This window comes from Paralichthys olivaceus, chromosome 2 (genome assembly GCF_024713975.1).
Source record: "Paralichthys olivaceus isolate ysfri-2021 chromosome 2, ASM2471397v2, whole genome shotgun sequence".
Classification (NCBI taxonomy): domain Eukaryota; kingdom Metazoa; phylum Chordata; class Actinopteri; order Pleuronectiformes; family Paralichthyidae; genus Paralichthys; species Paralichthys olivaceus.
Genome location: NC_091094.1, coordinates 24374154 through 24400752, shown reverse-complemented (window position 1 = coordinate 24400752; position 26599 = coordinate 24374154). Strand labels below are relative to the sequence as shown.

The following is a 26599-nucleotide window of genomic DNA, read 5'->3' as shown; positions in this document are numbered from 1 at the left end:
GTCTCAGGGGTCCGATTCAGGGGGGTCAGATTACGATCCAGGGGGAGCACAAATTATAAACATTATAAACCTACGACCCAGTGCAGGACTCTACTGCAGTACCCAATCACTCACAGCTTCGAGGACCTCATGATATTCACCTTTTATCCTTAATGAAGCAGATTATCTCCCCTACAACATAGAGTACACATAAATTTAGCAAGGCAACATAGCCTGTTGTCTGTCTGGCATCTTCAGTTAGCATTAGATTGTACTGACAGCATCCAGATGTCTACAGAGTACTCACAGTGATTGTCTGAGATAAAGTCAGCAACGGAAATAAATGCTGCCTGAAAATCCAGATCAGATCAGAGCAGAACAGAAGAACAGACTAGTGAAATTAGACAGGGCATTTATGGTAAGAGTTTTTTTGTCTTGGGTCCAGATCAGGGTTCATTCAGGGCTTGCATTCATGAAATCTAACCAATATTTCAAAGTTAATATTTTTCCTCATCATTAACAAACAGTGTTGGGTGATATAGCTAACAAGCTGTTTCTGAAACATCCATGCAACTTGATGATGATGAAGAAATCGCTTGTCTCAGTAATTGCATCTTTGAAGACAACTGCTTCACAGAGAGCACAAATGTCAATCCCCAGATTGGTAATTAAAAGTGTGCAGTTGAAGCTGGGATGGGATGATTAAGGTAGTATACATTCTTCAATGACAGATAAGGAAATTAAAGCTGTATCAATAATAATGGAGGTAAAAAAGTAGTCTAGTCACCAGTGTTGGGAAGTAACAGTGCACATTTAGAATATCAAATTTAAGTAATTGGATTCAAATAAAGTTATCAGAATACAGTCAAACCTTTGAAATGAACAAATTTGAAGAAAGTACTTTCTTAAGGTTTAAATTTAGTAATTTAAAAATTAAATTAGAGTGTCAATCCATTTCCCAGAAGCCCTTAAGTGCAACAACGTTTCTGCATGAGGTGCCTACACCATGAAAATGGATAATAGAGTTGGCACAAAGCCAGGACAGGATGCATTAATGTCATGAAAAATCACAGTTTTTCATGTATGTTTAAGGAAACTGGACATTGTAACATAATTGTGCAACATCTGATTGCTAGGGGCAAAGTTTCTTTCTGCGTCCAAGGTTTCTAACTAAAAGAAGCATCTTGAAGCAGGTCCTTTTTCTGTCTGGCTAAAATTGTTGAATTATCTTGGCTATATCAACCATGCTAACTAGATAGCTGCCTATGAACTTATATTTGAAAACCATGGCCAGAAGCAAATTTGACGCTATCACAGTCATTTCTCTTGCTGCTCACGCTGACCCAAAAACAGTTTTTAAATAGTGTTTAATTCATGCATTCATGTCCCTATTGAAATGTGTGTAGTGATGTAGTATGTAGATGTAATTCAGAGATCAGCTCGGGCAACATTTTCTAAACTTGTCTGAGCCCAAGAGCTCTGACCTGAACCTGAGAGGTTTTCTGTTTTTCAGAATATCAATCTTACCGAAGCCTCATACAGTTGACTGAGTTTGTGTTTCTCTGTCTCTTACATGCATGGTTATTGCTTGTTTTCCCTAATTATAGACATGTGCAGTGTAAAAATAATCAAGTAGGCTCCCTCTGCCAATATGAACGAAACCGACCCAAATCTGGATTGCATTTCAATATTCCGTCCGAACCCAGCCCAGGATTTGTAATATGAATGCCAATTGAGCCTGTAAGTGTAATATATGTGGGAGAAAGGACAGCTCATCATAGGAAACTTGATCAAGCCAGAAACTTCTACCAGATAGAAAGTCTGCTGCTATGACATGTGAAAGAAATCAAGTTTGCCACACATAACATAACAACATGAAAGATTCTTCAATGTATAACTGTGTGAAGTGCTCTGTGCCCTGCTGTCTCTCTCACTCTCACAAACATATTGACCTGTCTGTCATGGTTGGGCTGGCCATGGGCAGCACTGGGAGAAATTCCTTTGCGTCTGTGTCCCTGTGGACGGTAAAAAAATAATAAAATGTTTTTACCATACCCGGCATGCTAGCAGAACTCTCTGCACCTGTCTTTCAGTCACAGATGTGCATTTGCATCCAGATGCTGCCATCCTCAGACACAGTTTTCAGATTGCCTCATTATGGTTATCAAGTAATTTTTGGCATTCAGGTTAATCCTTAAATATTACCAATTAGGACATTATTGAATGAACGCCAAATCCTCTGCCTCCTTTCTGTCTCCCTCATTCTAGACATGTGTTGCCTTCACAGCCCAAGTCATCCTTTCCATTGAGCAGTCGTATGTCGCTGTCACTGCTGTGAACACTCAAATAGGACATTATACTGCGTTCGAATAATGTTCTACATAACATCTCCGATTTCAGGGCCTGCATCATTAATCAGTTGGTAACTGCCGTACTAAGCAGTTACAATGGCAGTATGACCATATTCGGGTTGAGGCAATCAGCAAATGCTGTTTACATGGCAGTCTTAGTCGGACTATTTTGTTAATATCGGAATATTGGTGCTACTACCACTTGGTTTGGAGAGGTGTTAGTCCACCATCCAAAAGTACAGAATGTGGTGGCTCGCTGATAAAGATAGGTAATATCATGGGAAGGATATAGGTCCAAGAGATTTGTTTTCTGCACACCATACCTCTGATGATGACCTTGTAGCTCCCTTCACAAGGGAGCTCAAACTTGTCGTAAAATACAACCCCACAATGTTGTCAAGTGTTCCTGAGGAGTGGCTTTTAGTCAGCGAGGAGTTCTTCTGACTCCACAGTAACGGTATAACAGACAAACACTTTGAACAGGCTCTCTTGCTAAACATTACAATCACCTTTACTGGACTGCAGAAAGTGATTAGAGAAGGTGGGTCATGCTCCAGATATAGCAGCCTTAAGCACTTATAGCTTTCACAGGTGATTGCAGTATTCTATAGTCACATTGTTTTATAGCATGCTGTTCTAACATGCAATGAATATTTAATGTAACACTGTACATGTATTTATTACAGATGCATTGACATTTCTTTTTATGGCATGCATGTTAAATGGTATCTGAACCCAAAGTATTTAGAATATTTAAGGTTATGTATTCTGTAATATATAACTTTCTGTAAAAGTGACCCCTCCAACACTGTCTGTCACAGTTATACAATCAATAAATCCATCAGATCTAGAGTAACATTATTATTCATTTAGAGTAACTGACAAACAGAAGTCCAATAGTCACTCTCCTTTTCATTCTCTTTTGGTCTTTACCCACCCAGACAAATAATTGTGGTTCTATATGATTGCTATTTGCTATGATTATGTTGGTGGATAACATACATAATTCTAATTTGCCTGTCTGTCTGTGGTGGTATCACAGATCTGTTTTAGCTGGAAACCGCTGCTGGAGTCAAGGTGAAACTGAACATCAAGATTGAACCAGTGAAGCTGAACTGTAAAGTTGCGGACCATAAAACCAAGACAATAAACTGAAAAACGTTTAAGTGTTCTGTAGAGGTAACTGGCAAAGTCAAGTGATAGTTATCTGTGCAGAAGTCAGTATGCTTTCACATTACACACAGTCACTTAATCCATAGATCATAAAAACATTAAAAAGTGCATCTTACCCACAAATATGAAGCTCAGTGTTAGTTCACTCAGGACGACTTTCCCTCATTCGATCAATATCAATTCTCTCACTATGCTTATTAATCAGCTGATTGTGGGCGTTTCTAAACAGCCAAACAGATTCTGCCACAATCTCTTCCAGCCGATCATGTGGCTGCTGTCAAACTTTAAATCCCTAAAAGATTTAAAGACTTTAAAAACTGATAACATCCACATCACTTTCTCTGTGCGCATGTTAATAAGTGTTTGTTAAACTGTTGTCTCTTCTGATTAAAATATGGACAGTTTACAAAGTGTTCTACACACCTCACTATAACTTGAGTAAAACCACCAGCGGACCAGTTGTGCACCTTAGCGTTATCAAGTGTTTTGGCTTCGTAATCAGTGATACAGGCCAAACCTGAGGGTATGCTGAGAATACCCCTGATTCCAAGCCACTGGCTGCAGCGTTCTGCAGTGTGTGTTGTTTCCTTTACGGTCTGGCGCAGGGTTTGAGCATGGATCCCCAGATCTTTGAGCAAACTGATGGTGGATGTTGCAAAGAATCAGCCGACCTCCACATTGCTTTCCAGCCACATTGTTCTGCCTCAAATGCCACGTGCTTAAAAGTAATTCAGTTAGTCCCTCAAAAGCTTCAGGTTGAGAATAAAAGAGAACTTGTCACCAAGGACATAATTGGATGCAATTATTTTGCAACCAAAAGATGCAGTTAATGAATGAGTGAATACAATTTGGAGAAATAACCAATCTTTAAAAGAGCTGAATGAAAGCATGACAAACAAAGACTAAAATCTGTGTTTCCTTTAACTTCAGGAAATTATCACAGGAATTCAGCTACTGTGATCAGCACAAAACAAATATTTCCACTGCGGCTCAGTCGTCTTTGGTGTTGCAGCATTTAGTTTGTATCTGCTGGTATGAGAAATGACAAACTCAAAACTCCTTCAGAAGGTTTCTAGTAAAATGTACTTTTAGAGAAACATTAATCCTTTTACAAATAAAGCTTCATTCCCTTGCTCTTTTATGTGGCTATATTATCAACACCTACGATCATTTTTTATTTCAAAAGATTTTTAATTAACGATGTTATTTGTGACGTGTTCATACAATATGTGCATTGAAAGGCCAGTTCCTCTAATGATTGGATTAGCTAGTGTGCAACATGAAGTTATTATAGTGGTGGCGTCCATGAGGATAATCACAGTAAGCAGTACGTACTAGTTAAAGCTCAAAATAGACATTAATCAGAATACCACCTGCCCCATAGAGGATCTAATATTGCTTGTTTGCATTCATCTTGTAATCTACCGCCCACTTGTCAGGCTGTTGTCTGGATGCTGACTTTGTTGTTCAGCTCTGTCTGTAATAGTCACAGTATGAATTGTAATGGGAATTGTAATAAAAGCTTTTAATGAATATAAATTAAAGGATAAAAATGTAAATGTATCTAATTAAATAAGCAATGCTTGCATGTACATTGGAATATAGCAGATGTGTATATATACAAGCCATTTGTGAAGTAAATTATACATATTTTCCAACATTGAGGAGTTTTTCATCCTTTGTGCATGAAACTTTGAGACATTGCACAGTCCACTGTACTCAAATTATTGTTTGTTGTATGTCCTTTCTACACATCTTCTGCCACAGGCTCAACACATTCTGTATCTCTTCCATTTACACCTTGGCAAAGAAGATGATGGTCTGATAACCATCATCCACTCTGGTGTTTATATAAAAATGAATTCAGTTTGGTTGCTCTTTTATGTCACTTACATGTAGCACTTGTAGTTTGGCTTTTTGAGGCATATTGCACTTACTTGATTCTTGCTGTTCTGGGTTTGTACCCTCATGGTTGAATAGAGTTAAGTCGCTTTGGATAAAAGCGTCAGCTAAATGAAATGTAATGTAAGCACACCATTTTGAACCTTGTAAACCAGAAGAGGTATGATACCAACATGGCTTAATGAATTGGATTTCACAGAAGACATTGCATGTGCCAGTTTACTTCAAAACTGCAAATCTGCTGGTTCTCATACAATATATAAAACCCTTTTTATACCACCCTCCCATACAGATAGTAAGCAATGAAGGCAACACATGATGGGATCTAAACTTATGTTTCGCTGATCAATAATTTACAATGCAACGATCGACACGGCAGCATTCAAATCTCAGGGGATTTCCAAGGTTAATGGCATCCATGCATTAATATGCTGAAATGCTAGAGGTCGCCTGACAGTGTATAACAGATAAGAAGACATTATTGTTCTGTACTAAATGACAAGGGGAGCAGTGTGCCTACAGTGTAGTGAGGTGATGCAGGTCAAGTGAAAAGAAAAATCACTCACGAGTACAAAAAGAAATTTGCTTGAAATAAAAAGCCCTTCTTGAAGGTGGATTCTGAGATGATTTCTTGCTGTTACAGCCCACAGTAGGTAATCAATAATGGAAGACTGGCACACGGCGGTGAATATACTTACCAGGAATTTATGAAAAGGGTACAGAAGCCATGCTGTACTATATGACAGCAGATTAAAAATAGAAGAATAACTTCAGAAAGTAGAAGTACGCACATATATACGCACATAAAGGCTGCATTCACAATGCAGACCTCTGTGCTCAGCTCTGAATTGCTGCTTATATCTAACTTTTGTGGAGGTTTTCTTCATATCTATTCCAGGATGTATCCAGCATCTGACACCAATATAAACTGACAGCCATGTTGAGAAGACTTGTGTGAAGACTGACAGAAACAAAAGATGTCATATTTCTGCAGTCTGTTTTGAACACATCCCAGTTTTGGTCTGCCCTCTATTTCCTACTTGAATTGAGGCTTCTTCCCAAATATCTGTCAAGCCACCAATTCCACTTCCTTTCACTTCAACTGTTATTTTCCTATTGTCCTTCACGTGTCATCACGACAGAGGAAATAAGCTGAACCAGGCTGCTATAGGAACACAGTATTCTCAGATGAATAATGTTAGATATTGGATCATGGCTGACACTAATATCTATATCTTGCTCATGATCTAATAATTGTATGAATTAACATATCAGACAAATGAACACTCTGAAATAGAAAAGCACTCAGAAGAGTGCATACCTCTGCCAAGGCCCCTTGAATTCAATCAACATGAAATTAAATCCGCCCCCTTGATCTGAATCCACACACGAACATTTAACAGGTTTTTCTTGGTTCTTCTTGAACCACCCAGTATAATTCCAACAAGTTCTGTGGTTATCCGTCCTGTAGTTTTGGTAATGTTACCAATGAAACGCAGATGAAAAAGAACCTCTTTGGAGGAGATAAATATCTCAACAGATGCTGGTTGAGTCACTTCAGGATCAACTGCAGCAACTTCAGCAATCTCCTTATTTTTCTTCCGGTGCTACCATCGCCAGAGCAAAATCTTTATGCACCCAATACTTTGGTTGATGGCCACGTACTTACAAAATAATGAAGTGCTTTGTGTTTGGAGCTAATTAGAAAATGATCAAATACTAAACTAAATAAAAATGATATATATAGTACCTGCTGATAGTATTAATCTTTATATGAAAACATGCAGTGTTTTATTTTGCACTCATGAACCCAGTTTTTAGAGGAAAGCAACTGAAAATATTTCCTCCAGGAGTTGATGGAGACCAAAACAAACCTAAAGGGGAATAAACTTAATTTTAATCACGTCACAAGATGCAAATTAATTCGTGTTTGCTGGTTCAAACAGTTTGCTAATATGGTTACTTGCCAAAACTACGTTGTGAGCTGATGTTGTACATCATAACAGTGTTTTGTATTTTCTTAATAAATGCAGCTACAGAAGATAGATGTGGTTTATCCCAAATTAAGTTGTTTTTTGTCGTATTTAGTTGCCATTCACATCAGCAATGCTAAAACTCAACAGGTTTATTGCTGAGAAGATATCTACATTCCTCAAATTGAATTTGTGGTGTCGAGCAGGACTAAACGTTCACATCAAGCCAGACAAGTGCGTAGTTTTCCTGTGCAGTATGGATTTATGGAATATCACTGCCATTTTTCGCAGAACTCACTTATAATTCCTCCTTCACATAAAGTCAATGACTCAGATTTTTCAAACTGTCTGAGCATCTTACCGTTTGTGTTGTATTCCTTTTCATCATCACTCTCTGCTGTCGCGTTGGTTTTTCTGGTCAAACTGACCTGTTACAATTTTTTACTGAAAGAGAAATGACACAAGGAAACATTTATTTCAACCTGAAACTCTATGCTTATTATTTTCTTTGAAAAAGAAAAGAGATATCAAGGAGCTCACATGCTACAATACCCTCACACATTAATGCCCTTCAGAAAACGTTTCGGTCATTTTGACCTGCGTGCAAACTTAGACACACAGAAACACACACTCACATACATACCTGCACCTACATTGTTACAATCGAAGCACCCAGAAGCCATCTGGCCCCGTTTCCCTGTTTTCTTTCCCCTGTGCTGCGTTATTTTAAATCAACTTACATATTCATTATTCTCTCACACTGAACACCTCCCACCGGCACATCAGGGGAGCAACAAAACAGATAAATAACTCCATCGCAAATGGGCCCTGAGCCGGCCGCTGGAGGGGCCCCACAGTTATAGGAAAAGATTCCTCTGGTGGATCCTCAGAGTCAAGCTCATCTTTAAATTACCTTCCATACTCTTGTATTTCTTCATCATCGTCAATATCGAGGCCCTCAGAGAATCATTTGCTCATAATGCTGGAGGATTGTAAGTGGCCTATTCACTTTGATCACACCTGTATTTACTTTACAGCTATGATTTTAATACGATAGGTGAATATCAATTATCCATCCCAGGTCAAATGCAAAGGAATCAAACATTCATTAGATTTTTTATAGACAAGGATGATTTTTGAAACTGTCTTTACTTATACTTCAGCTTTATTTCAGACTCAGGTCCATATCAGTGTAACTAGAATGGCCAACAGTCTCCTTAAATTCAAGCTGCACCATATTTCATGCAGTCACTCACTCACTCATTTCTTTTCATAAAGTTCCATTCATTATTATCTGGGAAAATTATTAAAATGTTATCAAATGCCCTATATCACAGTGTAAAAGAAAGTGAAAGAAAAATGTTATGAGTTCTTCCCTGACCCATACCACATCTTTCCACCAAGTTTTGTGGAAATCTACAAAGTGTTTTTGTGCAGTTTTGCTGGTGAAAACCTCCTTGGCAGAAGTAATAAAATGATAAAATACAGAACAACATCACACTAAATACTTCCATTGGGATTGTTTCAACATTAATTATAACTTCATTAGAAAAACTAATGACATGCCTATTGTTTAACATGAGCTAGCAGAAATTTCAAGTTTCAAATCATATTTCATCAATATTGTTTAAAATGAAGGTAAAGATAATACTTGTTAGTGGTCTTTTTAATGTGTCAATGTCAAAGGTCAGTTTGACCCAAACGGGACCGAAGAGTCCAATAAGCAACACAATACAAGGGTTAACTTTCATGTTGAGGCAACAACCAAGTCTTTAGAAGTCCTTATTTGTTACCACACTGACTGGTCTTTTCTATCGTGGAATAGGCCCTATAACTAGAAATGTTTATTTTATTATCATCCAGTGTAACAATAAGAAACTGTAAAGTCCTCTACAGAAGCAGAAAAGCAGAAAACACGATATCTGAGTTTGTGATTGAGAGGCAGATGCTGGCTGATGGAGTGCCTAACTTCAGGTGTGTGTGTGTGTGTGTGTGTGTGTGTGTGTGGATGGGGGGGTTGCACATGTCAGTTTGGTGAAATTAGGAGGAATAAATTAGTCAATTTAAAATTTAGAATTTTTTTAGATTCATTGACATTGTTCATGTAAAGTGCAAAATGGGTCCATCCAACCTGCAGACAAAAACACTTCATAAGTAGCCCAACTGCACAGTAACACCACAGACCTGGCAACCCTGAATCAAAGTGGTGAGTGCAGTCTTTGTCAGTCTGAGGCTTGAGCAGCGGTCTTCCACACACAGCCGTCTCCCTGTGAACCTGGGAGGAGAGCTCTGCGGGCTGCCTGTCAGCTGTCCCATGGTGCTTGGAGAAGGCTCATGGTCTTTTTAATTCCCAGCCAATCTTCTGTCCATCACACCACTTTATCCCTACTTCAGAGCTCAGCTCAGGTCCACACACTGTCACTTTCCTGACATATCTCGCAGCCTACACCTCAACAATACTAGAAAATATTGTCAGCTCCTTCACACCCCCAACTCACTTTCAATATGAACAACAAATCACATTTTCAAACTGGATGTAGGAGCAGAGCTGCCCACCTTACCTCCCCACACCAACTCTTAGCACACGTGTGTGTGTATGCGTATGAGATGGGGATGGAACATTTGTAGAATAAAATAAGACTCCAGGGTTTAAGCTCATGACAGATCAGCCCGTGCTTATTAGGTGACCCGAGCTGTTTTTTTCATGAGGCTTCACATGTTGATCATAATGAGCGAAGGTGGATTCTGAGCAGCACAACACGAGCAGCCTGGAAAAGATGGAGATGCCACTTCTCAAGCGCTGCCATTCTCCCAAGATTTCCATGAATAAAGGATTTGCTGCAAGCTGTGAGTCAAGCTCTGGTTCTCGCCGTTGCTTTACATATTCAAGGCCAAATTTTAGCAGCAGAATAGGCAGCTTAACGTCAAAGGAGATTGTACAGCAGTTCTGCAAAGTGGGAATGAGTCTTGGAGGAGTACATTGACATACGTTGCTGAAATTCTCAACATACTGTGCCTTATCAGGTCTCCAGTTTAAATGATGTGTCAGACGAGGGAGGCTGAACATGCATATTAGGGTGTTAAATGCTATTTGTACGTTTTTACTTGAGACAGAAATGACATGAGTTTCGTTTTCTACATTTCTCCTTCATGTTGAACTGTTACAGTGAACCAGCTTGTTTATGACAGAGATTGTGAGGTGAGATCAGGAAGCTTCTGGTGAGCTCTGCGGAAATTCACACTGATGTTATCTGCCCAGACAAACGACTAAGGGATAAACTCCATAATCCATCGTACATTTAATTGGCTCAACTAGGATCTGAGCTGCTGATACCAACTGTATGAGTGTATTTACATAACGTGATTAAAGATTTTGCAACCAGGTGATATTTTTGGAGTAAAAGTCTTTGAAAATACCTGAACTCTTTTGGTAAGATGGAGGGTTTTTTGTAATGAGTAATTTTCTCTGAGAGGTTTGATTTAATGGGCCTCTATAATTCAAATTCAATTCAAAATATATTTAAATTGAATTTGATTTAACCCTTAATTGGTTGGATTTAAATAATTTGGCCTCTATAAATGATGTGCAACCAATAGCAACAAAGATCAATACTATGAGCAGGTTGGTCATACAATCATCTGGTGCCAGGACAACAACCTTCAGCTCAACACACATCCACATCCAAAACACAAGAAACCATTATGGAAATAAGACGCAGCCCCTCGCCCAAAACTTCGGATCAACTGACATCATTAACATTCAAACACAGCACCCAACAAAGGCCACATTACTAAAAGACAAAAAAAATTCAAAGTCAAACAAATTCTCTTCCCCCACCATCATTGACAACATACTCATCTCATCCATAAAAGTTTGGTTTGGCAGCCTCAACAGCCAATCACATACAAAAACTACAATGGACAGCCCCTCCCATCTGATGATTCACTAAACCACCATCACAAGGGCACAAACATAATCTGACTCCACCTAAAATGTAATGATACTGTGTATTAAAGAAATCTAAAAAAACACATAAGTTACACACAGCTTTGGGGTTTTATATTTTGTATTTAACTTCAACATTTCAGTGGCAGCTGGCTCTAGGAGTCTGTGCATACGCGTGCATGTGATTTTCAGTGCACATTTCTCTTTTATGAAAAGCATTTTGTGTGTGGAAGACTCAGACTCATAACTTATGACAACACAACCAAGTTAGTGGAATTGTTTTCAGTACAGCATTGAACAGCTCATACCAACATAAAAAATAATGAAGTCATTGTCCATGATATGAGACAATATATGGACAGGACAATATCAATACAGTCAAATAACAGTACACGCATTAAAAGTGCATGTTACAGAGTCCAGGGTCCTTCTGGCTGTAGTGAAAAAAATGTTTTTCAATCTTGACTTTAAAGAACAGATTTTGAGGGGTGGTGTTTATGCTGGTGCCAGGACGTCATGCTCAGAGGAAGTGAGAACACAACACACTGTTACTGATTACAAAGCAGGACCCAAACGCAGGCACAGAAGCAAAGGCTGGTGAAAGTGAATTTCATAAGGAAACACAAAACAATGACTTACATTCTTTGAGGTGATAAAACACAGGAGGAACAAGACTGAACAGAACCACGAGGTAAATGCATGAGGGTGAAAAGATGATCTGCCAGAGAGGCACAGAGAATACTTTATACTCAGACATATCAGAACCGGTGTCAGCTGTTGTTGTTGAGGCGTCTGTATTAGTGTAACAATTTGTTTGTTAATGTCAGACCCACTGACAAAGCAAGATATATTTACGGGTCAAAGAATGCATGTAATGTATTTCTGGTGACATTAATCAATACATGTTTTCAAAAAGTGTTTAACAAAGACAATGAAATGTTTGTCACCTGTTTCCTCTCTGTACATGTGCTCTGCTGAAACTGAGCTGGAGGGTACCATTGGCTTATGAACAGGGGTTTCCAGGGGAAGGCACCAAGTATGGAAGAGTTGGAGGGGTGTTGAGTGTGTCATAAGAAAAATGCAGTTTTAATTTGTTTTTAACTAATATGGACCTAGTGTGTTTGTTATGTTTTGTTATACAGTAGTGTACCAAGTGTAATCTCCCTTTTAGAAAATGTATTGTTAAATATTAATCCATGTTTCTTGGTAGGACCCAGCCGGTATAAAGGAGGAGGCTTGAGGTCCTGAGGGGGAGTTGAGATCTTAGCTGGAATAGAGACAAGCCTGCTGCACAGGGAATTTAGTTGCAACTGTAAAAATAAATATGCTTGGACTGCGTAACTGGGTTTGTCTCAGTATTTGGACCATAACCGCTTCTGTCAACCTAACAGGGACACATGATTTTTGCTCCTTCTCCACAGTCTGATGTCTTTCAGAGCACAAAATACCATAAACAGTACTATAAACACACCTGTACACAGAACAGCATATTCTAACGACACTAGCCATGCTGTTAGCTTCAGCTGTGCAGGATGAGAGAGCTGTTTGCTCTCCTGTACAAAAGGTTATTCCTTGTGTAACACCCAGACTGTATGAGCAAAATGTTGCTGAGAAGTCAAAGGGAGGCCAGATCTATTACAAAAACCTACTAGTCTTGGTGAAAGTCATATATTCATAACTTGATAACACATATAACATGTAACATTCTGCCTTAAGGGCTTGTATTGTGCATTGGCTGAAATACTTTAGTTTGCTCTTGTTGATAAAACAGAGCTTGAGAAGCATTGTTCTGCCTCACTGATGCTCAGGTTCACCCATGAACTGCACTTCTGTAACTTAGAAACAAGTTGAAGAAACATTGCATGGGATGGGTGCTGATGACGGTCCACCTTCCTCCACCTCTTCCCCTCTCTCTTTCTCTCTCTGTCTATCTCTCTGTCTATCTCACACCTACACACATGCCCACACCAGGGGGGTGCAGGTCCTCTGGCTGTCATACATCCATCACACATCTCTCTGCACCAAGACTGTAATTTATAATGCATTAGGTCGGGACTAAAAAAGACTCACACATATGAGAAAGAACAGAAGTTCAAGGGATCAACGTGTGTGTTTGTGTGTGTGTGAGTGTGTGTGCGTGTAAGATAAGATGACAATAATATAAATGCATATTTCTGTCTTTGGGCACATACCCAGAATTAGTCATCAGTAACAGTTTTATGTATCTGGTGTTTGTCTCAGAGTCAGACTGTCTGCAAGTGATCAGACTGGATGTGTGTGTCCAGACATCACCAACCTGTCAGCTCAGGCTGTTATATTGTCAAAATAAGGACTATAGTGATTTTTCTCCTGGTTTGATGGTGTACGCAACATCTCATTCTTTCTCTTGCTTTCAAATTAAAGGTACAATTACAAGTTCAATTACAATTTACAAGTTTTTTTTGTCAATATCCTAGACAACATAGATGGACCTATGTTAGTGAATCAATGAATCAGGCATTCTAAGTTAAAATTCAATGTGAGCTCCGAACAATCTCACACAAATCAAACAAAAACTAGTGAGTATTTATTTTACAGTTTTAACTTAAATTAAATCCTCTGTTGTCTGAATGTGTTGCACTGTGTAGTTGGTAAATTAGCCTCCAGACCAACATTGACAAATGTGGCCGTATCAACCAATCATGACAGAAAACATACATTCAAGATTCAGATATTCTTAACAGCAAGTCTTGCCACTTGAATGAGCATCTGTATTTAAGACCTAATGTTTAAATATGTGGTGAGAGAGGAGTAAACAATCATCTGGAATCAATCGTGACGCTGTCAGCTCATCCCACCAGAGCTCATGAACAAACACCAGAGTTCCTGTTTTTTACAAATACAGTCGAAGCATCACACAAGTGTTTGTTGATACCCTCCTCTTCTTTCTTATTCTCTTCTGTTCATTCACAGTCTTTCATATCACACTGCCACTCTCAGCTGAACTTCAACTGTGTGTCAGTGCAACCATTTAACTGCTGTTCTTTGTGTCCCGGTTCAGCGGATGATTGGCTGTTTCCGTGGAGGTCTGAGAAATGTGCCATACACCCGCCAATTTGGTGTTCGGATTATTAGATTTGGAATTCTTCAAGTGGATGGTCTTCTCCCTTGTAATGTGGAGCAGTGCAATAACCCATATAAGTTCTGGAAAGTTTGTGTTTTAACTTTATTTAATGTTGTGAGGAATGGATCTAAGAGTTCATCAATCAGCAGCGTGAACCACATGTTTGTTTTTGGGTCAGCAGTTTCAACATTAGTGGGACTGCTTCTAGTTTATTTTTTGTCTGTTGTATAAACTCTGTATTTCCTCACATCCCAGCAGAGAGAGACTGTCACTTACATGTTGGAAGTCTGCTGTAAAAGAACATAAATCATTTCTTTGCTTAAACAACCACTGGAAACTAATCTCTTGCTAATTTTACCTCAGTCCTCAGGGAACATTGCTCTCCACCTTTTTTCTTTATTGCTGCTACAACCTGTTCAGAAGACTATCACCATATTTCCTGTGATTCACCATCGCACACTCCAGAGAGCGACGGAAATCTCCTGGGACCAGTTTTAATACTGACACTACCACCAATACAGAGGAAGGAATTCTAAATAATTAAATTAATAAAAACTGATTAAAGGGTTTCAATATGAAGATTTTATTAAGTCCTCGTCATCTCACAGAGATATCTTATTAATACAATGGTATTACATTCTGAAGTAACACGTTGGAGATTCAGATAAAGAAAGCATGTAAATATTAAATGAAGAAGGCATAACTTTCATAGATACAAATTTCAGACATCATAATTAGATATTGCAACAAGAAATAAAAACATTAATTAGGCGAATGTACAGGGATTCAACTCTTCAATGAAACATGTTAGGATGTTTGGACTGATATAGATTCCACAAAGGCTGTAGCTTTACAGTAGAACAATAGATGTACATAGAAAAATATATAGTCAATATATTTTTAGCACTTAAGTCATTCAAATAAAGAATAAAGCTCACGGCTACATATGTGGGACAAGCAGCTGCTCACTGGAGTTTATCATTTCAACACCTGCATCTCTTTATTCCACTTGTCTGCTCAATACAAATACATTAATATACGACAGTTAATATGTCTTGCGATCGATCCTAATAATAACTATAATGCTGCATGTGCTGAAATGACACATCCTGAGTGGAATGGAAAATAAAATAACCTGAAATAAAAGCTATAGAAAGCAAACAGATCTGAAACATGTACACAAGCTTTTCTTTACATTTCATAACGGCAACATTGCTATAACTTTTTCTGCTATAAATTTAACCACTTATTGTGGCATTGTATGAAGGCGACACGTTACTAAAAACCAACGTCCTACAAAATATGTTCATCTACATTTTTGCACAAAGGAAATATGTCTCGGAGGAGGTGTAATAATGTTCTGACGCAGATATTCTTCATCATATTAAACAACACAAAGTGATTTTCTGTAAAATATCCATTGGTTAACTGTGGTATCCTGTCATGTACTTAAGCAAACTTATGCGAAATTGCAAGATATGAAGGCTGTTATTGTGAAAGGTCCATATCCATGTTGGAAAGTAGCAAAGACAAATGCTATTTGTACTGTATTTGATTAATTATACATGTGCAGCGAGTTTCAGTATTGTGGTGTGTATTTACTTAGGTTAGATGCTTATGCTTGCTGTTAACAAAAAGCACACAGAATGCACAAAACACCTCTTACTCATCAGTCAATGTTGGATGTAGAGTAATGGTAATAATGGTAGAATCTTTTTAGTCACTACAATCACTTTGTGCTTCCCTCTCAGAAATCACATAAAATGTCCTTTTACAAACATATTAAATACAGTTAATAACATTTTACATTCAATGTGAGATAAGTTTGCCCTTCAGTATAATTTAGACAGGCTGACAACAGGTTTATAGAATATACTCAACAAGGCAAAGCGGCTTTGTTAAACTCTTAAAGATCAGCCAGAGTGCTCTTGCATAAAATCAGCAGGGAAAACACTGATGGCTCTTCCAACTGTGTGGATGACTGACAGCCTGGTGTTAAAGTGTTAACCCTGAAGATCGTCCCTTTTGATGGATTAACTGATCGGATATAGAAAACTGATAAACTACAACATAATAACCAATTACCTGTTTAATCGGTTTAAACACGGTGGCTGATTTTATCTTGGGATGAACCATCGTTAATTGCTCGTCGACAAAAAAATGCAGAGGAGAGTGGGTGTATGTATTATTTATGGATAGCTGTATAACCTCTATGTACAATGAATTTGAAAATATATTTGCTTTACTGCATAAGAAAATTAATGTTGTATCTTGAAGCTAGAGCCAGAAATCGATTGGCTGAGCTTGGCATAAGGAATAGTCTTCTTCTTTTCATTTTCTAGGGTAATTTGAATCGGCGTACAATACACTCAAAATATCAAAGATTAAACTTAAATTCCAAATGAACAGAAGTAAAAACTTTTACCTCTTGGTCTACAGCAATCATGGGAGTCACATCAAGCCAAGAAATAACCCGGAGGTTGAGGCAGAAAATGTGGAAACAGACATGAAACAGGGACATGAACCTGTGCTCATGTTCATTTCACGAAGAAAGATAAGAAATTCATCTTTCCATGTTTATCAAATGCATCCTGGAGGATGGCAGTGGTCCTGAAAATAGCCAGATGAAAATGTGTTGTAACTGTACTGTTGCCTACGAGTAACAGTCCAACCACGGATTAGTGGGCATTTGACAACCTGTCAGAATGATTCCCATCATTCACTTTGGGTTTGGGTTGAGAAACTCTCCATTCCACAAACCTGACATGTAGAAGAAGATAATCAAAGACCAAAGTCACTCTAATGTCTACAGGAGAGCAAACAGCAACACCCATAGACCGTATCAGTCACTCTAAATATGAAGGCATCAGAAGCTACAAAACAAACATAGAAAATATTAACATCATGAAACAGCAAGTCTTCATTGAAACTGGGCACACACATCCTTTTGAGTTAAGACCTGCAATGAAAAGAAACATTTTTCAACATTTTTGTGAAAGAAAATCTTAGTTATAGTTTTAAATGAGGATAAACTGGAAAAAAACGTCTGGTTCATCATAGCTGATTAAAAGTAGGTCATACTCTGTGGTGCCTCCTGCAGGCAAGTCTGACTTCAAGATTTGAAGGTGTTTTGTTATAACTATCCTCTAAAGGTATTTGTATTTGCAAAAAAAGTTATTAACATTATATATAAAAAATGATTTTCTCTGTGAAATCTAAAAAAAACTAAATAAAAAAAATGATTAAAATAGTTTATACGAAGAATAAATAGGAGCAATACATCGAGAAAAGTGCTTTCTTAAGGGCCACAAGGTGGCGCTACCTTAATAATAACCTAATGACAGCTTCCTAAGAGAGAGAAAAAAACGTCTTTAGTTTCATTACATGGAAGAGTTCAGTGTTTTAGAAAATATATTTATTTAGTGCTTCAGTATCTTTTGTATTTCGTTAAGTTAATCAAGAATTAGCCGGGGAATGTAACTCCTGCCTATGATAACATTGCCACAATTTCTTTGTACGCACAAAGCATTTCCTGTTTTCTACCTGCTTGAAGTCTGTATGCTAAACTGGAATAACAACATTCTTATTCCAGCTGCACACCCGCCTGATCTTCTTCTTCTCATCTTTCTCTCAGAGAGAAAGCTTTTAAACGTGTTTCTCAAAATCTTGAACTCATTTCTGAGACACCCTGCTCACTGTGAGACAAAGAAGACTGAGAAACATCTTTCTATTAAAATGTTTTCCATCCCGATCCTGCTCAGTGCAATCACATGTGTATCAGTGAATTGTGAAGGTTTTGTTCAAGCTACAGTAGCACTAATACTGATAAACAGCATCAGTCTCACAGGGGATTAGTTACACACAGTGCTCCCATCCCACTGCGGCTCTGCTCAATCCCAGCTCTGATCATCTGCATGCTGCCAAGTGCTGCAAACTTACTGGACATCTTTGGTATGCGGATGGGGCCACTGCTGGTGCCGTCCCCCCCTTTGGTGAGAGCTTTGATCTCAATGAGGTAGTCCTCTCCGGAAGGGATCTGCAGCTCCACACTGGTCTTATTGGTTTCCAGCACAGTGGTCCTGCCCTGCCAGTCCTGACGATACACAACCTGGAGGCGGACAAAGCGAGTCTGAGGGTGAACTCCTCGTTTCTCAGTCAGAAAGGAAACCTTTGTGACTGTTTGGCAGAGGAATGTACAACTTTATTCAACATATTAATTCCCTGTGTGAGAAAAATCCAAATCCTGAGGGCAGGGAAAATGTGTGCAGCCAAAATTTGGGTATATGTCTCTGGAGATTTCCAAATGTCTTGTGCAACGCTGGTTAGGCGGTTTTTTACTTAATTAGCGATGTTATCTTATCTTTATAAAAATGTAGAAACATGTTTAATTGTTTCATTCAAAAGAAACTCACAGGTAAGAGAGCTTAACTTCATATTTAGTTTTAAACATATGGAAAGGTCTTAAGAAATCTCAAGTCATTTTTAATTACATACATGCAAAACACACGATCCCTTACCACAGGAGCTCAACAAAAGACTTCAATCATTAAATCAGATCATTAAATGAACAGAGCTTCATATCTATGGAGAATACACACACACACACACACACACGCACACACACACACACGCACACACACACACGCACACACACATATCTGTACATCTATCTTAGTGGGGACACTCATTAGCAAAATGAATCCCACGGCCCCTCACCCTAACCTTAACAATCACAATTAAATTATATAAAAACTTAATTCTAACACTAACAGTAAAACCAAGTCTTAACCCTGAAACAGCCCATTAAAAGTTGGCCGGCCAAAATGTCCTCACTCTGTAGGTTGTGTCCTCACAAAGATATCTGTACAAGTACACAGACACACACAGCTTTATCAAAACAGTTTTTATTACACATATATGCAAAGAGGATCAAACATGATGCATTGTTGTAGCGGTTGCAAGAAGCTAAATTCCCTCTGAGGCACGACACCTTTCATTTTATCACCTGGAACAGATCTTTTAATTTTGAAAGGCCAGACAGGGCCAATAAATAATGTAACACTGGAGTGTCGAGGTCTATCTTTCTACTGCAATGAGAGAGCCATTTATTGGGATGACAGCTGCTGGAGCTCTATTTGTTTCCCCAGTTGTGGAGTTTCTGTTATTACTCTGACAAACTCACCTTGTATCCTGTCACCTCAGACTCATTTTCCATCGCCTTGACATGTTCCCAGTTTAAAAAGATCTTCGAGTTGGTCAGACTCCACTCGATATTCCCCGGTGGCTGACTCGGAGCTGCCAGAGGTGTAGACACAAGTTTCACAAAAAAGAAAAGTAGCACAAATGAATAAATGAACCAATGTCACAGTCTCTAAACTTGCTTTGCATTCAGCCCTGGATTTAATCATGTGGTGAGGAAGGAGAATGCATTTCATTCAACACACACTTCAACCTTAAGGAAAAAAAAAACCTGGAGAAAAACAGAGGTCAACCAAAAGCTGAAAACTCACGCTCTTTGATTACAATTTCCTTGTGCGTGTGGAAACTCGGCTAATAAGGATGAAATGCAAAGTTCCCCCTGAGGCAGCGTAAAAGTCTTCACTGCAACGTGACTCGATGAAATGCTGCAGGTTGAGAGTGGTTCTCATTCAGGTGCTGCAGCTGCTTTGGTCTTCTTTAAAATGCAAAACAACAACATTCAGCGATATGAAACATGAGAGAGACAGTGATGAACATAACCTGACATCGTAACTGAGGCAGTCTGAGCAGGAGAAGGAGATTAAATAGGTGAATAAATTGAACCAGTGAAAAAAACAAATGAAAAAAGAAAAGAAATACAACTTTTTAGAGTATTGTATTGAGGAAGTGGACTCAGTTATGTAATTACACTGAAGATGACACAACTACTACAACTGCGGTCCTATACTACTCCTACTAATAATAATAATATGACAAAATCCAAAGTCAGCTTGTTTTGAACATAAATATATTCCAAAATGTTGCATCTGAAGCTGCTTCAGGTTTGTTTCCATGTTGAGCTGAGATACTAACAATAGGACTTTGTTAAATAACTTGATTTGTTTAAATCAAAAGTCTGTGCTCACTTTTATCTTCAGATAAACTTTTGAATTACATTGTTCTGCAGAGGAGGAGGATAACTGTGTGTTTTGCCCCGTCACATTCATTGGAGGAACACTAGGAAGAGATCTGTGAATGGTCATTAATAACAGGAGGTATTATAGCAGCAAGTGAAAACATTTCAAATATTGTTTTCAGAGTGTTCTGCTTCATTGCATACAATTGTATCACGTGTATCAAGTGTAACAAAGAAGGAGAAAACAAGGTTTGCACCGTTTAACAAAAGACACCGAGTGCAGATTTCACGTTTCCCTAATGAAGAGAAATGTATTCTGGTGTGTACTCACCCTCTGTGTGAAAACATGCAGATTTAAGATAAAAAGGCAAAAGCAGCTGTGATGTACAGGAGGTGTGTGAATGTAAGGTGGGAAGACTGTGGAGAAGTGATTTCTTCAGACTACTGCAGTGCAGCCATTTACAGTATTATACAAATGACCATTAAACAAATACAAGGACAGCACGAGACACGTTGGCACGGACACCAATATATATAATTAATAGTGGGAATAAGCAATTGCCATGTAAACAGCATTTTCTGAAGACCTTAATCAGAATAAGCTCATACTCTGAATTTACAATGATCACATTGAGATGTGGATTATTCTGAGTTTAGCGTCATTAATTAGACTTGAATACATCTTAATCACATCTTAACATTCTGTTGGAGTTTTCACAGCATTTTGTGACATCGACATACAGCAGTTACCAACTGCTTGACTACGCTCTGGGTTCAAGTGTCATGTCGGACGTATGACGCAGTTGACACAATGTTGATGTGAATCATGTAAACTCCATTATGATTTTATATATGGTCAATAGTCTGAATACTGCTGTCCATGTAGACGTGTCTACCGTTTTTTTTCTCTCAGAATCCAATCTTTCTTTTACTTTTGCGCAGGTCACACAAGATATACAGGTCACACTCACTGTCAACTGTCATGATCTGTATATAACACCGTGCGTGATGTGGATTTGTAAGATATGGAGCCGCAAATAGACTGAATACTTTGGCCATTTCATTTTAATCACCATCAAGTGACTGCTGGTGCAAACATATGATTTAATGCACTACACTTAAAAACATAATTAGTTTTCTTCTCTTGTTGTCTTGACTATGGAGATATAAATACTTTCTTTTCCAACACCAGAATTAAAGTTTTGCGCACATGGACTTTGTGTCACCGGTTGTTATACAATACATATATTAAACAATTGAGAACTGTAATTAAAAACTGTGATAATAATGAGAAAGGTTTAAATATCTTAAAATGGGTTGATTTATCGAAGGTAAAATAACCGTTTACATTAAGCTGATGCACTTGATGTTAGTTTGTTGAAGCACTGAAAGGAGCCGAGGTGTCAGTTTTTAAAAGCGAGTTCAAACACGGGAAAGCTCAAGTGACATCTCTAAAATCAGGTGAGATTTCTATTTTAACCACCGTCAACAGTGGAGTTGTGGGTGTGTCAGAAGTGAAAGACTGTCAGCTGATTAATAAGCAGTCTGAGAAGCTGAAGCGTTAATCAGTGCAGTGAAATCAGTTGTTTGGGGAGCGAGACATGAAAGCAAATACACTTTTTTTCAGTTTGACCTGAAACACAGAGACAAAGGGAAAGTGTGGGCCTTGTTCTTCACTCAGGTGTCAGCACACGCCTATGTGTGTATTCTATGGTAGCCATTAAAATGTCAGTGGAAGTTATTGGCCTGTCGCTTGAAGAGTTAAAATTAGTGGAGCGGTCGGGTGATGTGTGGAAGCTCCGAACAGTTCAAGTGTCGCCTGTCGTGTTACTTGACAGCCTCAGTTATTACGACCTGAGTGTCATATGGTCCTGGCTTCGTGGGCAGTTTGGACAGACAGATGACGAGGGCCAGAGATATATTTCTAGCATGTGGGTGTTCTTTTCAAGCAAATTCTCTAAGAACGACCATGAAATCAAAGCAATAAAGACAGATGAAGTAATAGGCACAATGTCAACAGATTTTTCATAAAACTAATTTTTGCATCTTATATGTATGTATATGAGAGAGAGGCTTTACAAACATAATATGGAATAAGGTTTACCACCGTGCACTTTCTTTATGACGTTTCATTAGGTGAGTGTGTTTTACATGTCTGTGTGCATGAGCCATTTTGCACTAATCAATTTTGGGTCACTGAAGTGATGTTAATAATGTGAACTGTGTTGTTGGGAAAGCTCATACTGTCACTCACTTTTATATCTATTTCAATAAAACAAGACAATGGTGAATGTTACGCCATCCATAGACATTTTTGTTTTTCTGGGATATTACTACTGACCTTTCATACAGTGTTTCACATTAGCGTCTTTCAGACAAGCAATAAACTACTGACAATCTCCGGACATTCTCCTGAGGGGCCGTGTGTGACAACGCAAATGTCCGAGTGAGAGGCTCTGGACTTTCTGTGGAGTTTCTTCTGCCAGCCCCCTGGAAAAAACTCAAAAATAGCAGGAAATCCGCCACAGGATTCACTACGAGTGAGTGAGAGTGTTGATGATGTTTCTAAGATGTGACAGAGACGAAACTGAAAAAAAATTATAATTACAAAAATCTCGGTATGAAACAGAGGAGCCAGACACTTAAACAACATCAACAAAGGTGGAGAAAGCTTTTGGTGATGAGAGCCGACACCAATGTCAATGTGCTGTAATAAAAATCACCTGAAGTCTCCGGAGAAAGTCTGGACCCAATTTGGCGGACATCCTCCAGAGTCCATGTTGAAAACATGGACTTATTTGTGGCAGACAGCCACAATATTAAAACATATTGATATTCTAAAATTGTACTATTGGTAGATTCAATTTCATACCAAATCCTACAGCCTGCTTCATACATGCTGAGCTCAACTCACTCAACCTCTCTCAAATACATTAAGGGTTAGAACTAACGCAACTTTGGCCAGTTTGTGGATAGTTGCCACGTTCTAAAATGCAGCAGTCGTGAATGTTTGCAAACTCACGTGGTTTTTTTGTGGTGACGTTGAACGCAGGGCTGCTGGGTCCGAGTCCGGCGCTGTTCTGGGCTCTGACTGAGATCAGATAGACCGTGCTGCCCTTCAAGCCAGAGAGCTGTGCTGTGGTGTTGATAACCTTCACTCTGTCAGCGTCACCATGCCCAGATCCTTGCTCCCAGAACAGAACCTAGACCAAAGAAACACAGATTACCACAGAAGCTCCAGCCATACCGCCTCCCTTTAACCCCCCCTTCTTACACAGCTTTCAAATGTGCGGTGACAACTGAATCAAGTAAATCCTTATTTATTTGCCAATTTCCCACTGAGAGTGTCACAATGTGCTTAAAAATCAAGCACCCTGCACAGCAGAGCCAGCTGACGTGCAGAATGTGAAATAAAAGCACTCACTTATGGAGATAGATATTTTTAAATGAAGCTCATTCTGGGGCATTTCTCCCCGACTTCATTAAGATTTGAAAACATTTTGAGGTCATGTAGGTACATCTCTTTAATATATTAAAGCAGCACTTGAGTAGGACATAACTTAAAAGAGTTCCATACTATCAGCTCAGCTACTGTAGGTCCTGAGGCAGTCCAACCCACATTTCTTAAACCACCGAGTGATACTCTATCTGACGATCAGCAATAGCGAAAGCAGAACTGGGGAGTGAGGGGTACACGGATAAGGAGCTTGTTGGGATCTGTATTCATGGCGAAATCGTTTATGACCCGAGAACACGAGACAGAAGAAGCAGACAGGAAAATGTCAAACAGATGGTTTGAGAGTAGCCTGGGTACTTATTCAATTGGCAGCGTGCAGGTTTGCAGGGATCTTGCTCGGGAGAAGGCAGAGTAAAGCGTCAGGGCCTGGAGTTGCTGATAACAGATGCATCTAGGATTTTTTTTTTCACCCACTAGCAGTTTAATTATGGCGGTTTCAGCAGCACTTGGGAAGATACCTGAAATACCTCAGCAGCTCCTCTTCTAATCTAAAACCAAAGAGGGATGAAGAGAGGAATCTGAAGAGACTTAAGCTGTAGTGCTGCATCTTTAAGTCTTATGGAGAAAGTCTCAGGCGAGATCGATGCATCAGCAGTATGTGTGTGAGACGCACAAAAACTACGCTGTACCTGATGTCTAAAATGTATGTAATTCCTGTATTATAAGGATCCAGGGGCAGAAATCTGATTTGTCCCTGAATTTCCCATTATTATCTTCTAAGCATTTTTGATGCAACACAGTGTGAATAAGGAACAATTTTCGAAATATATTTAATGACGTGCGGCTTTGCTCAAAGCTTTACAGCCAAAAGTAAACAAGGTGAGACTTAAATGTGCACCTTACTGAATGAGAAATTGTGCATGGAAATTTGCCCCTGTGTGTTATGAGGGTGGATGATTCAGGCTTCAATCATTGTCAAACATTTATGTGCATTGTCTGCAATCTCAGGTCAAAGCCTTATTTATTGATGCTTCATGTGCGCTGACTCAGCCAGCTTATTATGTACACCTTGCTAATGCAGTCTAAAGTCGTACTGATGTTCAAAGCATCAGCGCTGCAGGGGCTGAGCACAGAAGGAAACTAGTCAAAAAAACAAAAAGTCAAAGGGGCTGAGCACAGAAACTTTAAATGTTTTCAAAAGATTCTTCAGTGGGGACAAACCATATTACACCTCAGGTGCTTCTACCTGCTCAGTGTGACCAGTGCGGGAGGTAGTGATGATATGATGAACTCATATTTACATTACATATATACATTCATACACACTTGTACGTATATGATACAATATATGATATATGAATATATATATTCATAGACATACGTGTATATAGACATGGTACGTACACATACAGTATGTAAGTTATACAGAAATGAAGTGACTGCTCAAGATTTGTCTTAAATCTGCATCCCTACATTGATGGCCATTTCATTGTATTGTCTGTAGACTTAAGGAAAATGTTAAATATGTATATTAAACAGTAAAGACAGAGAAACGGACAATCCTGCAGTTTCTAATACTTTCTAGACACACACACACACACAGACACACACACACACACACACACACATTCCTTTGGGGGGGATATATTTAGTTAAGTCAATTTAGGAATACAATACATCTGACCTCAGAGATGCACACAATGCGTTTCGACGTTCAGCATTAAATTGGAAACACATCTTTTGTTTGTTTCCGAGCCAACTCTTCGGGGTACCTTTATATTCATGGAGGACCATTTCACTAACATCTGAATCCCTTCACCGTGTGTCTAATCAAATCTCTGTCAGAGACGGTATCACACTGTCACAGGTCCATAGCTCTCCACAGGCTCCTCTGTTTTGTCAGTGTTAACTTCATTATTTTAGTTTATTCTGTTCTAACATGGTGCACACTCCTACATAAAGTTGTGTGAAATCAAATTACAGTCATAAAGTGAGGTAAAGAGATCCTGGGGCCAGGTAGTGGTTTAGGGACGCATGAATGCTGGATGTCTGGCTTTGTTGGCACACTAAAAAGCTTCTGAGTGTTTTCATCAGGCCTTTTTCACAGTAGGAAAAGCACAGGTACTTCTAATAACATTAATAATGGCTCGAGTCTATTCAGCTACCCAAAGGTAGTTTTGAATACTGTGAGGTGTGAAGACTTTGAGATGTGTGTAATTATGACAGTACTGCAGTCTGTCTCAAAAGGTTCAAACTGCAGACAGGTAGTTTAGTTTTTCCTTGTGTTAAAAATTGCAGCTGTATTTATCTCTTTGTACACTCAGTGGTGGTGAGGGCCTATCCAAGTGCTCCTGCTATTTTCATTCATGCTTGTGAAGTGAAAGATTTGGTGAAGTGGGAGATAAATTGAAGGGTGTGGTGATGACTCATGATCCTCTCAGTCAGACACATTACTTCTCTCTCGTGACACAAATGCCACTGAGGAGAGACAGGTCCCTGAAGAAGAAAGTAGTACCGTTGTTGCGGCCGTGCAGTTAAATAAAATGTGCCTAAATGACACCTTAGAACTGCAGACAGAGGTGGATGTTGTATTTCAGTTTTGAAACTTTGAGCTGATTATG

The 26599-nt window shown here is 38.8% G+C and overlaps 1 protein-coding gene across 3 annotated transcripts in view; it reads right to left on the bottom strand.

Moving 5' to 3' along the window:
• Nucleotides 1–14993: 14993 nt before the first annotated feature.
• The window catches only part of LOC109629046 (contactin-4), a 108688-nt gene continuing 97082 nt past the window's right edge, over nucleotides 14994–26599 (bottom strand). For 2 of the 3 annotated variants that reach the window (XM_069512888.1, XM_069512884.1), the window contains 3 exons: nucleotides 23544–23724; nucleotides 19610–19722; nucleotides 17406–18535 (listed from right to left, as the gene is read on the bottom strand). In XM_069512888.1, coding sequence (XP_069368989.1) covers nucleotides 18269–18535; nucleotides 19610–19722; nucleotides 23544–23724 — 561 coding nt within the window. In that variant the 3' untranslated portion in view covers nucleotides 17406–18268. The other variant, XM_020086526.2, reaches the window with a different exon arrangement.